This window comes from Conger conger, chromosome 7 (assembly GCF_963514075.1).
Source record: "Conger conger chromosome 7, fConCon1.1, whole genome shotgun sequence".
NCBI lineage: Eukaryota > Metazoa > Chordata > Actinopteri > Anguilliformes > Congridae > Conger > Conger conger.
The window spans coordinates 52,253,793-52,272,352 of record NC_083766.1 but is presented as its reverse complement, the minus strand read 5'-3'; the positions used below and the strand labels follow the sequence as shown (position 1 = coordinate 52,272,352).

At 40.3% G+C, this 18,560-nt stretch overlaps 1 protein-coding gene across 1 annotated transcript in view; it reads left to right on the top strand.

Annotated features, from left to right (window-relative positions):
* Positions 1–1,684: 1,684 nt before the first annotated feature.
* The window catches only part of LOC133132697 (beta-arrestin-1), a 30,653-nt gene continuing 13,777 nt past the window's right edge, over positions 1,685–18,560 (top strand). The window contains exon 1 of the mRNA XM_061248338.1: positions 1,685–2,198. Coding sequence (XP_061104322.1) covers positions 2,179–2,198 — 20 coding nt within the window. The 5' untranslated portion in view covers positions 1,685–2,178. The remainder of the gene's footprint in view (positions 2,199–18,560) is intronic.

Below are 18,560 nucleotides of genomic sequence, written 5' to 3'. Positions count from 1 at the left end.
AAGGTGCATAGGCTGAATTGTATGGGTAAATTTGACCATAGAGGGCCATATGAAACAATCTGGGTGCCCATTACTTGTCTCAGTTTTTAACCCCACTGCTAAAATGTGAATTAGGCAAATAGGCAAATCACATAATTATGTGATTATGCGATTATTTACACATGATTTCAGTTGCCATTTTTAAGCCACACCTTGAGCAAAGCCTAAATTTGCATGAAATATAATATTGTACGTGAATAAAGTTGACAAAAGGAAATTACTAGTCAGTGCAAATTTGTGTCATCGGTGGAACAAAATGAGCATAATCAATCCAACATAGGTGTAAGTGAAGGTTGTAGCAGATACCTGCCATCAAGTAATTTGATCAACTCAATCTAATATTTATCAAAAGCAGGATGAAGTCCAAGGTTGCAACCTTTCACATTTGATTAATTAAAAAATATAATCCATGTTAAAATGATGACCTAATGCAAATGCTGTAGATTACAATTCACTTTATAAATAATGAAAGTATTTTCATCACATCTCCTTACCTTTCTGCTGTCAAATCAATTCACTCGCCTGCCATATCTCCCCATTAACACTACCTGAGTCTGAACATGCTCTGATGTTAATGGAATGCAGTACATAACATGGATCATGCAACATTTTGAGCAGGAAAGAGTTTGGTGGTAGTAGTAAATAATGCAATGACTGGCAATCAGACCTGGGTAAATTAAGTGCCTATGAAATACTCCCGCACCATGCAAAACCTGCTCGGTCCTATTGGCAGGCTCTGTTGCGTCAGGCAAGATCAGTAGACCACGGAAAAGTATTAGAATCCAGAGCAATTACTCAGGTTTGCTGGCAAGCATAGTTTCCAATAATATGTTGCTCTGGGGAAATGGTGGCCCTTATAAAACTGCACTTGCCCCTTTTTCCTCACAGTAAAATGAAGACCAATTAAGTGCCTGTTTACAATAAATCCCTTCACATCACATTTTTCTCAGGGTATTTTGGAATTACAAGTGACTTGAGCATTCAAGTAATTCACTGAATTGCTTCATAAAATGCTCTGGAAATGGTCCATGTGCTAAGCTTGATCATATAGATTTGCCACATTTATTTAGCGCGGAAAAAGCTCTTACGCTGATCATGTGTGGCGACATTAAAACTCACTGCATGGAAGTAGCGCCGTGGAAGTAATTATGTTTATGTTTAGCGGGGTAGAGCGCATTACTCTCTCTTCCATGCGACTTGCAGCAATTAATCAGCATGTCGGCAATCTGTTTAATGCAGTGAGGGGATGGGTGAACACTCTACTGATGCACTGCTTGCAGGGGCGACAGCGATGAGATACGGCCTCTTCTGAAATTATGTCAGCGCAACGACATGAAATAAGGCCTCACCAAAATGTTTTTCCCCAGGGACCCCGTGACTGAGCTGTGGGGCCACTGTCATCCCCGTTACTCTCTGTCTCCCCACCGTTGCTGCGCTTTTTAAGATGAGCCTTTCGATGGAGAAAACAGGCTTGTGCGCTCATCAACGCATAGCGCGTGCATGCACGCGCAGTCACACGCGCACACACGCGCTGAGTGTGTGTCTGAGAGACAGAGTGAGAGAGAGAGAGGGAGCGTAAGGGAGGGTAGGGGAGGAGGGGAGAGAGAGAAAGAGAGAGAGAGAGGGAGAGGGAGAGAGAGGCGGGAGGGAGCAGACCGGTAGAACGGAAGGGTTGAAAGATTCCCATTGAGAGCGGTCTCCAGGATTTCTCACCCCCACTGAGGTTTAATCTCTTCCCCTGGATTTACACCACAATTCAACAACCCCGCTGAAAACAAAACGGAAAACCCCGTCCTCTGAGCACTGGAGAGTTTTTTTTTCCCTCATTTTGCGTGCACGCGTGGGTGTGGGTGTTTTCGCGTGCGCGTGTGTGTCCGTCTGTCTGTGTGCGTGCGTGCGTGTGAGCGTGTGTGTTCGAAGCACCATTAGCGATGCTGTTTTAATTGGATTTAGCAGGAGAGTGCAGGGCGGAGAGGCTGTGTACAGCTGACTGCCGAGAGCCTCCCTCGCCTCCTCCGTGCCTCCACCGGGCTGAGTGGCTGCGGAAGTCACATCTCCCCCCCTCACATCCCTCCGCACGTCAGCGCCCCTCCGCTCCCTCAGCCGCCAGGGAGACGCCTGGACGCACCGGTCCTCGCCATGGGAGACAAAGGCACGAGGTAAGCAGCGGCCGCTGTCCTCCGGGTGCGGGGTGGGGGGTGGGGGTGGGGGGGTCTTCATTCCGCCGCTCCCGCTTTAATGTTGCGCGTGCCCCCCCCGGAACTGCCGTTACATGCTGTATGCCGTTCAGAGCGGGCTGTCATCTCTGCTCTCTGTCAGCGGTCTCTGGCCGCGCGCGTTCGGCTGTAGAGGTGTGAAAATGCCGTGGCGTCTTCCTTTGTCGTAGCTGGTTGTCGGCGTTTCGCTTCCGTTCTGTTATTTGACTTTTTTTGCCCGCCGTTGGTAGGATCCTCGCGGAATTTTAAAGGGACTCTTGGCATAATTCTCACGCCCGGCTGCCGTTGAGTTTGCCTCTTCAACCCCTCGTTAAAGCTCGCTGTGATGGTCGAGCCAAAACCGGTTTTATGGACCTCAATAAATTTGTCAGTATTTTAATGCTAAGTGACTCTCTGCCTTGAGGGTTAGGTGGGTGCATCTGCCATCAAAAAATCTCCAACTTCTCATATTTGTTTGACTTAACAGGTTTTTCTTCTCTTATTGCATGTATGAATGGATCACCCAAACAGCTGCCTCACAAAATCAGAATACTTGGACACACATTGGGTTAAAATTATTTTTGAACTTGAAATCCGATCGAAGTAGTGCAGATACTTCTGACACTGGGTGTGGACAGTTGGTTTGCTCTGAAATTTCAACAGTCGACAGAAGAGGACCATAACTGGCTCCTCAACGTCAGCAGCAATAAAGAGTCATTCATCTTCCTTTACCCAATCAAGACCTATATGTGGAGTCCTGCAGAAAGGTGCGTGATGAATAGACTTACAGGGACCAGTTCATTATGAACTGAGGCTATTGGCTTTGGGTCCCCTGGGTCCACCATCCCAGATTTGACCACAAGAGAATATAAATTCCTCAGAGAGGCTACCCTAGCTTTGGAGAGTCAAATTATTGCTCCTGGGAAAGGGGAAGGAGGCGAGGAGAGGCTTTCCCAGGACATAGAATGGTCATCTGTTGTTTTATCTGGATGGCTGCACATTAAATACTCAGCTCTGTGTTTGTACCCTACTTACACTGTAGTAAAAATGAGTCCTTCGCCCTCGTAAATCTTTACATAACATAACATAATGATGAGAACAAGCCATTCAGCCCAGCAGTGCTCACCTTTTTCCAACCACTAAAGTGTACCTAATGCCTTGTTTACCTAAACACTAACACAGTATCAAGCCTGGTCTTGAAAACCCCAAGAGTTTCTGCCTCCACTACCTGACATGGCAAGCTATTCCACACAGAGACCACTTTGTGAATCATTTTTTATCCTCTGCTAGTTTGTCAAAATTCAATTTAAAATCAGCCTAAACTGGCTTAACCTGTGTTTTTGATCATTTTAGCTGGTCAACTAGCTCTTCACCATCTGACCAGCCCATATAGCCAGCTAGTCCACTAGTTGACCACCAGCTTACTCTACTCTAAGTTTAACCAGCTTTAACCAGCTAGAGACTAGCTTTGTCCAGCCACAGATCAACTCTAACCAGCTAGAAAGGTCAAATACAGCTTGAACTATCTTAAACCATTTTACAATCCAAGCTGGTCTTCGCTGGTATTTTCAGATGGTATTTTAAGTATTTTCAGAGTTTACTTCAGTTGGCCTTCTAACACACAGCTAACACACCCTTCACCTCCTGATCACCAGGGTGATGGATTATTTGTGATACATCCAGGACATGTTGTTGAAGCTGAAATAATCCAGTGCTGTTCTGACATATAATCAAGCCTTTTTGAAAAGGCTACCCTTGCCATTTTGTGGCTCACCTCTGCTCTGTCACTATAAGGTGACATTTCATGGGCTGTGGTGATCTTTATCATTATCTGTTGATTTCTTGGCCAAATTCAAGCTGCCCCAAAGGTGGTCTCCTTCATATTTAATCTCCATGACTCACCCCGCTAAATGTCAGGTTACACGCTGTAAACAGATTTGACCTGCACTAAATATAGATCCCACTAACAGACTAACTGCCTGTGGTTGTACAATTTCCATGCCACTGGCAAACATACATTCTTGGTTTCCATGTATATTCATTGAGGAAGGAGGAAGGATATGTCGGTGCTTCAAATGAATTGCTGTGACTTCCGGACTGTTTCGGAAACTTGATATTCAAGACATTCTATCATGCATGAATTATAGAAAATGAATTTTAGAATTATACCTCAAAATGATTTTCATTAGTCCTTTAATAGAGAAGAAACATAATGCAGCTGAATTCCATTAATAATGACCTGCTGTGAATGCTGTGAAACAGGTCAACCACTGGTTTCCATGCAAATGTGGGTGTATAAAAATTTCACAGCTAGCCCTGTGATGTAAACAAAATACTCTCCACTAGCTGGGATTTGTAGTATCTCAGGTCACTGTGGAACCTCAATCCGAGCATTATACTCATCTGCACCCAATGAACAAAGCAGGAGTTAGCCAGATAACTGCAGAGTAAACACAACAGTTCTTTTTAATTCGGTTCATGTTCCAGATTGGGAGGATTATACTCATTGCAGTTATCCAGTTTACTCTGTAATCCTGCTTTGTGGAACAGGCCCCTGGACTCACAGAAAGCATAGAAAATGTATTGCGTGTACAAACTGAGGAGATAGCATGGAAGGTCTCTTTCCAGGCTGGAGCCCCTGAAGGTACACATTTGTTGTGTGATCTCCGCTTCTCTGTGATGTACCAAAGCCTTTGAATCAGTCGTTTACATGTTTGGCAGTCTGGGGAAGTTTTTCATAATTCCCTAGTTCCAAACAACACACTCCCATTGTTAGTATAAGCATGCTGCACGACACAAGATTGCATCAGTTTCCTATACAATGGAATGGAATGCCGCAGAGTTTCAGAAGAACCTTCTACAAACTTAAGAGTGATGAAACTGTCCTGTTTATATTCAGAGCTGCCTTGAGCATTCTATTACCTTGCAGAATTTGTCACATCATTTGAAAGTGTGCTTCACTGTATTCCCACATAAGGAAGCAGTTGACGTTAGCTTGTCACAGTTTTTCCCACATAAAGCAACTCACTGTATGAACCCAATGCTGCTTAAAAGGAAATTGAAAGCAGGCTATATGCTCAGTCCATATCAATCATAACAGGTACATTAAGTGGTTAGCAAATTAATTTGGCATAACATAACTGAACCATGCTGCATATTTGCCTATTGATTTTGAAATTCATATGTGCACGGCCTTCAAACTTTACCTCATAAAACATTAAGAAAGAAACATGTATCCCATTATTTTACGTGTGGCGGCTAACTGCCATTGAGGTTGTTCACAAGTAATGAGGAATGACTTGTGCATCCACCTGAAGCGCCGGCTAATTAGTGTTCCTTGCTGACCTGGCCCAGGGACCTTATTTTCCCAAAGCACCCTGGGAATGACTTGCAAGGCACACTAAATGAGCACCGAAGAGCTTTTATTTAATTTCCTCTCCCGTTTAGGGACCTGTGATGTACAACTGTGACTATTACGAGCATAATAAGGGGGTGAGGGGAGGTCTCATTACAAGAAACAATAACAGCACAGTTGTCTCAATGTTTGCAGTGACGCTACATTACATTTACACATGCGCATTTAGGGAGCCAAGTGTTATTTTACTTTCCTTCAAGGACAGATTTTACAATATTATACAAATCTATCACGTTAAAGCATAAAACAGTACTTAGTTGTGCTGTGGTTATTATAACCATTATAGCCACTTGAATGGTAAAACAGGTCTGCTATAAACATCCTTGCAGGATTTTTGCAGGTTTCCGGTATAGTGTTGTGCTGGCCTTTGTAATGTGTTGTGTCCATACAGAGATGTGCAAATAAACTAAAAACTTAAACAGAGAATAGCAACCATTTTGATTACATTGTCATCGCAATCAGAAAACAAAAATGATTACCTTTACTATGGATTCAGATGAATGTAGAAAAGAAAGTGGTGTGGCATATGTATAAATTGCAATAAAAGGTAAAAAAAGCAGGAGTTGCTTCTTTTCGTGATACAAACCTTCACTTGAAACTGCTATTAAATTGGGTTTTCAATAAATAATGAACACACCATACAGTGCATTAGAAACACCAGCACAGGAACCTAAGAGGGAAGGCCTGTCCACCTGTCATTTATTATAGATGGCTGGTTCAGGACCTCTCTGCTCACCTGCCCTTCCGCCATTAAGTCACACTTATTCTGAGGCTGTTGTCAGTATCATTTATATATTTATTTATTTATTTGCACTTTTATTTGCACTTTTCATTTTTATTTTGGCGTTTACAGTGAGCTACAGATTGAGGGATTAAAACTAGCATCCCCTCATATTTTACAAAAATATAGTTATTAACATGGGATTGCATCTTGCTTTCTTCCTTCTATACAGCAGATGAAACACATTTCTAATTAAAACAAACATATATGCCACAATAATCATTCACTATCATCATACTTTTAAGAGTTAAACAATAGGGCCAGTCCATGTGCAAATGTAATATGCATTAGTCATTTACATAAATATCCTGTGGACATAAAATTAGGACTTTTCTTTGACTTTAAATAAAATTAACATTAATATAAACATTAAAGAAGCACAAAGAAACTCTGCCCCTTGCACAATATACAGTATAAGTATAGTGATAAAATATGTGGACTATCAGTACTTTTTAGACAAACACGCTCACAGAAACATAACAAAAGGGTGCTCTAGATTTGAATGGATTTTGGGGTGTCTCAAGAACAGTTTAAATTGTTCAATTGCTGCTTTATATTAAGAGCTCTGAATTGCTTTATTGATCTACTCTGAAAGCATTTGCCATAAATGCAGAAAATCTATAGTCATAGTAAGACAGTCTCCAGTCTGTCAGTGATAAATCCCCATCCACCATGTGCCACTATTATATACTGTAAGCTACATATTTTTATATATGTATTAATATACGTATATTTATGTATGTATGTGTGTGAGTGTGCATGCATGTGTGTGTATCTGTGTGTGGACTGTATCAAAGATTATTCAAGCCTATTACCAAATCAAAGGAAACCAAAATTGTAAGGTGCATATTCTTTGGTTCCCTCCTATAACACAACTTACATTTACTTCAAGTGTTGAAGCATTAATTTCTGTCTGTGCTACACTGAAGTGCTGTATTCTTGCGGACACCGTCTACTGTATTCACACAGCATTTGTGTCTGGGGAATAGCATTTTCTGTATGCATGTTGCTTCCATCCCAGGCACTTCAGACCTGTGTGACTAGCATCTTGCCAAGCACTGTCATAATTGTGTATGAGTAGCCACCGCAAGGCCACAACAGGGGCGTAGCCACTTGTGTGTGATGGAGTGGGGGTTATCCTATCTACCCTGACGGCAACCCTTCCCTGGGTGACACTGTGGCCAAATTAATTGAGATCCAAGGTGAATCGCAGCAATATTGAGCGCTACCACACATATGGGTCAGCTGGATGTTAAATATTTTGATGGTATGATGCATTCAATGCACTATTGACGTTACAGTGTATTGTGACAGTCGGTTTACAAAGGAACAGGGTATGCTGGGTGTCTCATTCTGTTAAGGCATTTCTCTTGTGTGTGGATAGGCCCTATGGTATGGTACGGTATTAACTCCAGCTTCTGCCAGTAGCCCCAGGCGAGAAACATAGCATAATTACAGCAGTCCCCTGCCAACTGCGAGTTCCAGGTATCTGCATACAGTTCTCAATTTGAAAACCACAGCAGCATGGTGATTATGTATCCATAGTCCGCTAGGGATAGTAAAGTAGTTTTTCAATACTAAATAAAGTTTATATATCTGCAACCTACAAAATGTCCGCAGTGACTACTAAGTTTAATGTTACTGTAGTTGGATGTAGGATGTAGCTAGGATGTTCAACCCAGTTACTTGAACTGTTGCTGCACCACAAACAAATATTTGTATGCGATGTCAGAGAACTTGGAGCTTCCGATTTGTGTTCAGTTCTTATTCAAAAGAAGAAAATTACATTTGGTAATGTTATTAAGTATGCATATTTTACAGTCAATGTGCTATTTTACCAGGCTATTGGTAAAACAATTTCCCATGTGACACGACGTATGTTTTTAGCATAATTATCAGATGCCGTTGCTAAATGTTAACACAGAGAGCTGACCATTGGGTTCTCTGGGGCAAGGTTAGAGACTTCTCAAAAAACCTACATCACTGCTCTTTGCAAACGTTTTGTGGCTGCTTGAGATACTAAATCCAGGAAGAGAAAGTTGATGCGTGTGGGCCCTTAAGTTGAAAAGGAATGCAGTCACTGACCTTTTTATGTCTTTAGGAATTTTGTTGAGCTGGTAAAAATTAAATTAAATGTGACCAGCTTGATCAAGGGCAGTCTGAGTATAAGTCAGAGATATTTAGACAGCATTTGGTCAAATGTAAAAAAGTAGCACATGCTCTGTATTTCTTTACATGGGTGTCCACCCACACAGGCCAGCATGGTTTTTAATATATCTGGCAGGGCGCCATAATTCATGGCAAATCTTGTTTTTCTTGCATTGTGCAAATGCTTTTATCTTCTACCTTCTCAGTAATAGCTTAAATGTCCGGATCAAATTTCAACAGTTCAAGAAAAATGAGCAATGGGTATATGTCACATGGAACAAATTCCCTGAAGTTCCCTTGGATCACTGGACTTCGTAAAAGCGAGTATCAATGTGCACCATCATAGTGGATGTTCCATAGTGAATGTTCATCACTGTTCAAATGTCGAGGTGTCATATTCATGTTATAGTACAGTGCTAGTGCTGGCTTTTGCCTTTTTGTGGCAGCTTCAGTGTTCAGTGCTTCCTAAAATATGAAAGGATTCCCTTATATGTATAATTAGTAATTCTCTGTTCCTCCTGGGCACGATTTAGAGCTGAGACTCCTCTGTCCTTAAGTGAGGAAGAATGTGTTTGGTTTTGCTCAACTTCAGCTTCAAGAGGGCCAGTCCATAAATTCACTCAGAAGCACTCCTACAGCCTTGCAGTTACCACGGAAAAAGGAAGAAAAATAATGTCTGCAGGCCGTCGCCTATAAACACATCGCTGCTCCTCCACTTGTTATTTTTAAAGACATACAAGATCAGGAGGAAGATTCCATGTTGAGATAAACCAGAACTTGTCAGTTCCATGTCTTAAAAAATGGTTTTCAGTTTCAGAAAAAAATTGCAATCTACTTGTCCCAGTGAACTTTCTTCTTTCTTCTTTTTATTTTGTTTATTTTTACTTATTTATTCTCCCTCTTTCTTCACAAATGGAGTGCCCAATTGTATTTACCAGCAACCTCCACCAGGGGTGTAGCTAGGCTAAGCCCCCTAAAATGACAACAGTTGATTTTTTTTTTTGGGGGGGGGAATAGTGAAGTTACTCTGCATATGCCAAACAATGGGTTTTACATGCAGCAACACTGGAGTGATGAAAAAATTTTCTCACGCCTTTGGTTGTGATAGTGACTAGTTTGCCTTTGAAATATCTGTAGTTTGGTGGAGAAGGGGCAAGGTGCTACACTGGTACCGTTTCAATGTCAGGGCATAAAGATTACAGGCGACAGATGACGGCTTTCTCAAACATCATTTCCACGGGGTCGGATGCATCCCCTGTAGAAATTATGTTTTCTCAACTGCACTTTTTCCATAATATTTTCAATGTATAATAGTAGAACCCGAAAACCAAAATGTTGAAACAGAGATACTTCATGATACATTAAACGTCTAGAAGAAGAGTGTTCTAAATGAATTTGAATTCACCCAAAGGGCTTTTATTCTACTGTATTGATGGGAATGTCAATCCTTCAGTTGACATACAGTAGTACTGAGAGAGAGAGAGAGAGAGAGAGAGAGAGAGAGAGAGAGAGACCATAAAATGAATTGAAGTTAATGTATGTAGCTATACCTTGCAGCTAAAAAACAGACCGGCCCATGAAGATCCAAACAGACTGGCCCTTGGGAATACTCCCGCCCTTCCCAACAGCCAGTCCATGCCTAGCATACAGAATGTTATAGGCTATGTACCAAATATGTTATGCAACACAATGTAAGATCCATCATTAGCAGCCAATTACATCATTATTAGATGTACATTGTAATATAAATGCAAATGCACTGCATTAAAGCAATGCAGCACCGGCACTATATCACTTGTTTCCAATATGAATTCATTTTTCAAAATAATAAGCCTCATATTTCTGACAATATATTTGCAAAGATGAATATGGATTGTGAAAACCTCCTGTCTGTGTTCTCAAGATTGCCATAAATCATTGCTAAAAGGTCCACGCCATATGTTTCAGACTAATAAGAAAACGCTCTTCAACAGAGGGCATTTGTTCATCTAATAGAATCATCTATAATTCATATAGCTATAAACAGAGAACCACAACAGACTTATTGTTGCATTTTGTGCCCCGCATATTCATTTTAGGGTCTCAAATATATATTATGTAATATATTTATCCAAGCTGAAATATATAGTACTTAAGCCTTCAGTATAATCGGTGTCTGTATGTAGTGAATAAACCACTAGAAAACCAAACGCTTCTCTGTTGTCAGAACAGTGTTCGATTTTAGAAAATATAGTAATGCTGCTTCCTCCATGAAAATGTATAGTTTCAATAGTTATGTGTTGAAATAGAAAGAGAAATATAAGATTAGTGGGGTTTCCTTAACAATATACTTCTTTGAAGAAAAGAAAGATGTGAGTATTTAACTCTTACATTCATTGGTTCCCATGTAAGAGTTAAATACTGGTAACTGCCCCCTGTCCTGCTTCAGAAATGGTGAGGCTTGGAAGCTTTACTTCAGCAGTTGTTGAGGATACACGATCCTAGACATTGCAGTACTGTATGTAACTGCCAAGTAGAGATGTTAATTTTCCTAGAGAGGGCGTTCACATGCATTACACAGGCAGGGGTTGCCTCCAGGCTAAGTTAGAGCATGTTTGCTGAACCCAGGGTCAGGCACATAACATTTTCTCTGTAACCCAATCCATATAAAGACTGTTCTTAAATGTGGTGTGGTTTTCAATGCTTTCCTCAAGGGAGATTTTACAGCCACTCCCCACCCCCCATTCTGAAAACTGAATTTTTTGGAAAGCCTGTAGTCATCAGCAAAAATCCTGCAGATAAATCACAGTTTCAAATGTCAAATGCCTCAGGGATTTGCATGAGTGTTTGCCAGTATTTAAAGAGTTAAACTTTTCAGAATAGGTATTTGACCCAGATCTGAAATGTTCCTGTTTTCCTGAGGGTGAGATGATCCCAACGGAAAGGTCATTGCCATAGAGCTATGGAGAGCAAAAAATATAAAAAGCTGTTTGTTTAATTACAACCCCCCAAAAACTTGCCTTCTGTAACTGAATGGATAGTGGCACAATTCTTGCTGTTTTTGCTCTGTACTCCAGGACATTGTGTAAATTGCAAACTGTGTGTTTTAATTGGAGGTTATTTACATTGATAAAGGGTGATATGTGTCGATATTACAGGTCTTATGTATTATTCCCTGCATTTGACTCATATATGGGATAAGGAATTGTGAGAAAAATCAAGCCAGTGTTCTCTTCTTATGTTGGCTGTCGGGTCATTTTCCTTGAAAACTAGGTTTTCATAAGGAAGTTAAAAAAAACAACAACAAAAAACACATCCAACATAGATCAGTTTAAGATTAGTGCCTAATCATATTTCTGGGCCACTGCACACTCTGATTGACTTAGTAGATAAGCTTGGGTTAATTATGAAATGTGTTGTCTGAAATGTGTCAAACATTATTAAGCAAACTGGAAACATCTTGCTTAAAGAATTAGAGATACATTTTGGAAAAAGGGGGGTCAAGGTGAATGCTTTCACTTTGTCACCAAAAGAAGCAGTGTTGACACAAATACAAATCAAACATGGCAACAGCTTTTGTCTTGGCCTTGTTGTGCCTTTAAACCTTTAGAGTGACTGAACTGCCAAAACACAATCAAAGGTCTTTCTCCCATCATGTACTTCTGAATGATCCAGTCAGCTCTCGAGTGTGCATCCAAGCAGTTTTTAAAAGTATTTTTGCTGGAACTCTCACAGACCTGGGTAAAATAACCAGATGCTGCCAGCCACAGCTAACTTTCTTTTAGCTGGTGCTGTTTGCTTATCATCTGTCCTCACTTCCTATTGGCTAGCGAGCATGTTCCCCTCCCTCCAACTGTTTCTTTATCACAATTACAAAGCGTTGGACGCAGAGATGTCAATCCATTGGCAGGTCAGGTCTTGAGAACTGTCGGGAGCTTGCATGGGCTATTATTATGATGTCACCCACCCTCTCTGATGCTGACTGGCCCAAGACGTTCCAACCCTGAGCGGTCATGACAGAATTCTCACTTATGTTATAGACTGACATGGCAGTACACCTGCTCTCTGCCACAAAGCAGCCTCATCCTCTTACATTGCCAGCGGGTTGTTGTGGCTTATCAATACATACGTGACAGACACCATTTATGTCAGTTAAGCAATATTTAGAATTGTAGTTGATGTAGCAATATCAGTTTTCTGTACTGTATGTGTTCGGACCCATTTTATAATTCTGTGTTCTGATATAATTAATTCTCAGATAGATTCAGGAGAGAAAGGTGGGTGAAATGTCCAGTTCAGATTATATCAATGTGACTTTTGGTTTGTTGTGAAGGCTATTATGTTACATTGTGTTTCCAGGTTTCATTCAGCATGAAACACTAAGACGTTCTGCTAATTGCAGGAGTCTTCTCCCTGTCCTCTCTGAGCATTATGTGTAATTACTTATTCCTCTCAGAATTGTACTTTCATCCATTATGGTATGATTATGAGCTCAATTATGTACAGGGAACAGGAAGAGCTCCAATATGATAATACAAATTAGGGATTGCTGTACTGAATGACTGCAGTTTTGTTTTTAACAACGGGCAGGAAAGGATTGGGAAAAACCTGTCTCTGGCTCGGAAGGTGCCAGAGACAGGCAGCAGCTGATAGAGATGCTGATAGCAGCCACAATGACATGAGCACCCATTACTCTCCAAATACAGTGCAGTCCTTAAGTGTTTGGACAGTGGCCTGCCAAAGCAACAGAAATTGTACCATTGTCCAAATACTTATGCACTGCGCTGTATAGGTAATGGATTAAGTTATAATCTATTTTATTTATAACATTTCAAGATAAGTGAAAATAGGTTTTGCTTTCCTCAATAGCTCCCTGTAGAACTGAGCCCTAAACTTCTTGGCAAAAAGTTTTTCCCACTTTTCATAACTTGATGAACTCCCTGGGGTTCTTGGTGTGACTTTCTGCAATTTGTGAAGATCCACTGCATATTATCCTAAATTGTAAGTTGTTACTCAACTGACAGCTTTGAAATCCATCATTTTCTACATAAAGGATGGTGAAAGATGAAAGGCTGCCTGATAATTTTCTATGTTCTGTGAACAAACCACAGAAAACTACTCAATAAGTAGACAATATTTTTCATTTACAATGAACTGTGCACTGACATAACACCATCCACCAGATACAAAACAAAGCTCAATCAGAACTACATGGGGCGTCTGTCATCAGATATCCAGTTTTCATTTCTTCATATTTCTTTCTGAAGCTCTATAATGTCTCATTTTCACGTGTGGCTGCTGAAATGTGACTGGAAATAGCATAGGTTAGCATCATCTTATTAGCAGGATTATTTTTATAATTCATATGTGTACTCTTTTCATGTTGGGTGTTCACATGGATTTTGAACACCTGATTTTTTTGTCAGGTGTATTTGTTGTAAGCTCTTAATGATTCACCAAAATGTGAATGTTTTGTATAGATGATGCAGAAATGTTATTAGACAGCATATCAATGAAAATGTGCCTTTGAATACAGAAAGTGTGCTTAATTCCTTTTTTCGTGGTTACCACCTGGCAGATGTAATTGCTATCATGCACAACTTAATCCACAGTAGCTTGACATCTGCCTGGAATATGATATGTACTATGACTATGAGATGAGTATGCTGTGTACTGGGTCCTTTTTGCATGCAGGGTTTGCGAGAGGCAGATACAATTCATATTTTCGGCTGACATGCATATATAATATATTACTGATACTCCTTAACCATAAAAGGTGGCAAGAGAGTTTCCAGCTCATATCGAACATCACAGTCAATGCTGGATGCATGGCTGTTGGATGTTGTCTTCTGCCAAGCACATATTCATCCGTCAGAAACATTCATCTGTGGCCTTTGCATCATTCTTAGACCATTACTGCAGTTATAGTGAATTGCAATGACATAACTATGATTCATAAACCATGGATAGTCAGGTATGGCCATTTGGAGAAACAGGTGGCAAGTGTCAATAGAAATAATACTTGGAAACAATGGTGCTGAAAATTAAACAACAATTGGGAGGTAGAATTGGGACAGATTGTAACACCATTTTGTATAGAAATGTTCCCAGTATTCATTTCTGGAGCACTGACAAATTGTTATGTGCTTGAATGCAATAAGAGTAGAGTTGTCTCTGCAGGCAAATAATTCAGGCAAATTACACATGACAGATAGACCTGAGCTGCCAGTCCCTGTTTATAACAGGTGGAAAAATTAAAGGAAATTATTATATTGATGAGATGGAATTAAATGCTAGATTAATCTTACCGAAAAACAATAATGAATAAATCCCAGTAGCCTCATTCAAACCTTGTGTAATTCTTTTTCATGTGTCATTTTGAGAAAAATGAGTAAAATACAAAGCTTGGTGACAGTACTGAAAGCATAATCCAATTATAAAATCGAGATGATATCCCTCTTTGATAACACCCCCCATGGTGTTAGTAGTATATTCAAGAGTAAAACGTAAAATCATATTTAAATTTTTACATTCTATTTGCTGCCAAACCCGGACCTCTACATATCGAATTCCTACCTGGAATGTCCAACAGTCTGAATGTCCAATCGTCTGAAACATCCACATTTTGTCCTCCGAAACACGTGGTGTTGCCAGATGGTTATTTTTTATGTCATGGACTTCAACTAAGCTCACAGAGAGAAGTGTTGGAGGAATGCCTTTCAGATGTGGCTTTGCATGCAGTCTTGCACCCTTTTCGGCCAGTGGGGGTCACTCAAGAGCGGTGAAACACAAACACCTATCCGACCACCGAATTACCCTCGCATACCCTGGGTGACGCAAGCGGCAATCGCAGGGGTCTCCAACCCTGTTCCTGGAGATCTAATGTCCTGTTGGCTTTCACTCCAACCTCAGCAACAGGGTTGGTGACCACTGATATAGAGCTACAGGCCGCAGTCTGCACTGGCATGGTCCAGATTCAATCCAAGGCCAGGAGGTTCTTCCATGCACCACAGTGTGGTGCCCTAACCCTATGAGCCATCCAGCAGCCCCATGTTGACCATTTCTACCTTGTTACCTCCTTTTCACCAACATTAGAAGTCTATTATGGCTCATTCTCCAATCTGTGAATTGTGCCCTCAGGGAACTGTTATGAACCTTCATGCATGTTTTGGGATTGGCCAAAATGTTTTAAGGGGAAAAGTTAAATATTCTGTTTGAAGTCCATAACCATAACCAGGACTAAGTATGCTGAAAACCCCTTAAGGGAAGTACAGTTCCAACAGTTAACCTTTTGGAATTGGATTTGGACTCTACTCACATGTGTGTAAATTAAATACTCTGGCTTTCTGAGAGGAAAGAAAGTTAACTGTTGCTTTTTGCCTGTCAGGGAAGTGATCATCAAAGTTTTAAAGACCACATACAGTCGGATGTAATCATGTGAAGGCCCTGCATCTGCAGATGGTCACTTTCTTCCTTGATGACTTGAGATGCCACAGGCCCCAGGCGTCAGCCTGTCAATGGCACTGTGGCAAACCTGACTGACACTGTCAGCAGGGAAGCCAAATAATATTGTTTTCAAGTATTTTTAGTTCCAAACAAGGGTGTTTTGACAAATGACTATAATCTGGGAGCACTATTCTTTCCCCCCCAAGGTCAGACAGGCCTCGGAGGAAAGAAAACGGCGAGACCAGGGCAGCTTTCGGCTGTTGTGCTACTGTACCAGAGCACTACACTCCAGCCTGTCAACAGATTCAAAATGACAGCTCAAAACAACATGGAAATTCAAGCTGCAAGCAGCCACAGCGGGGTCAACCCCCTTTAGCAAATATGACTTATTTATCCTTTTTAAAAATAAAAAAATAAAAATCATAATCAATCAGGATGTTCCACTGAGATTTAACAAAAATAGATAAGTCCCAGATCCACTTTTGGTCCACATGAGTTGGGACATATAGATCCACTTTAGGTTAAGCATAGATCAACCTTAAATAAGGTATAGATACACATTAGATGAGACTGATCCACCTTAATATTTCAACCTAATTGTCTAATTGTCTAATACCTAATTGTCTAAATTGTTTGGCTAATCCACTAAAAATTACATCTAAAGGAGGTTCTCACAGTTAGTTATTAGTTAGGGACACTTGCAACTGAGTTTGGCAAAATCTCCTGAATGGCCTAAATACCCATTAATTGAAGAGACATACCTTCACCGCACCTGCAGGTAAAAGAATATGTTAAACCAAGATGTTTCACAATTACACTGCATAGTCTGGTGTCATGTGCTTAAAGTACTGCTCTGTAACAGCATGAACTATAGCATCTGCATTTCACCATAGAGTACAGGATGGTTTCTTAAAGGTAGTAGTAAACTTGGTGTTCTACTGCAAAATGTAAGTAATTCTGATAAAGGTCTACTCAAACAGCTTATTATTGTTCATGTCATTCACTACATTCTCAGAAATGCCTCATCCTGTCCGTTCTATATTACAGCATACAGTATGCCAAATTAATATTTCTCTCATGGGAGTGTTTTTCTGGGGGATGCCTGCAGAGGTCAGGTATATTGATCACTAAGAGCTTGCTGCCACAGGATGCTTTGCAAAGAGTTTTAAGGAATTGTTTTTCATTAAATATTAATGGGACCATGCATTTTTTTCCACCATCAAATGACAGTAAGACATGTAGTACATCCGGATAAGTACCTTCATAGTCATTTTCTTCTAAAATACATTGGATTAGATGCAAGTGCAACAATTAGCGAATACTGTATATTCTTAGCGTTCCCATACATCCCCAAATATACGAGAGATAATTATCATGGTACCTGAGCCTCTCTATCAGCCTAAAAAGTACAAGTCTATATTCCCACTGCTTTTTCATTTAATTATGTCGAAATTAGTGATACTTTGCTTTCTATTGTACCATTTTGCCGGATTTCTGATTGATTGGCTTTTAAGTTGTCTCAGAATTTTCCGGTTCTTCCCTCCATTATTTAAAATGGAAATAATTTAAAATCCAGCATTATGAAGTGCTGTGAATACTGATAGACAAAATTAAAGTAACCTGATTGATAGAATTTTCCCTCATTGCCCTTTAACCTTTTGTTGGGTTTTTTTCTCTAAAGACTAACAGAGTTGTAGATTGTATTCTAATTTTTGAATCAGAATTAGAATGTTCAGTCAAGAACTTTCTTATCGCATTTGTAAACTTACACCTACTGTAAAAGGGTTCAATTAAATATGTCAAATAAGTATAAAATATCCAATACATGCTTGTCATGCCATGATAAAGTATATTCACCAAACAGTTGTGGCTGTCACCACAGCCCTAATAAACACAATATACTTGTTAGAATCTAATGGGACTCCCCACTAATTTATGACATCATTAAACCTTAATAGGTGGGGAAAGTAAGGTAATTGCGTTTGAAGCTGTTATCTTGTGCTACATTACCATACCCAGACTGGGCTCTCGAGCCAAAGGCTGGGAGGCCACTGTGAGAAACAGCTCTTTTTATGCCCCCCATCTGCTCACACTGACATGAATTACCATTTTAGAAAGTCTGGCAAGCTGCTGCAATGCTAACAAGAAAAGCCGAAACACAAGAACGCCGCAAATACTGTCTCTGCGTTTGGACCGCATATAGGTCTTCACTGTGAAACATGACACCGAACCTGCATGGAACTCCCAGCACTTCACCTGCGTCACTTGATCTGCTGTTAGCGAATGCTAGCTTTACAAGCCAGAAGACAAGAAATTGATTTATGTGCAGTGTAACTTCTTGAGGGGAATGTTTTCTACTAACATTTCATAGTTTTTTTTATGAATGTCAGCTTCTCTGATTTAGAGACTATTATAAAGGACAATAATCTGTTTATTCACTCTAGCCTTGTCACCAGAAAGATGAACAGCACAGTGCCTTGTGGACTTAATCACCAAGGCAATTTCACAAAGGGTTTATTGGCAAAAGTTATCCCAATTGAGTTTGTGGCATGAACAG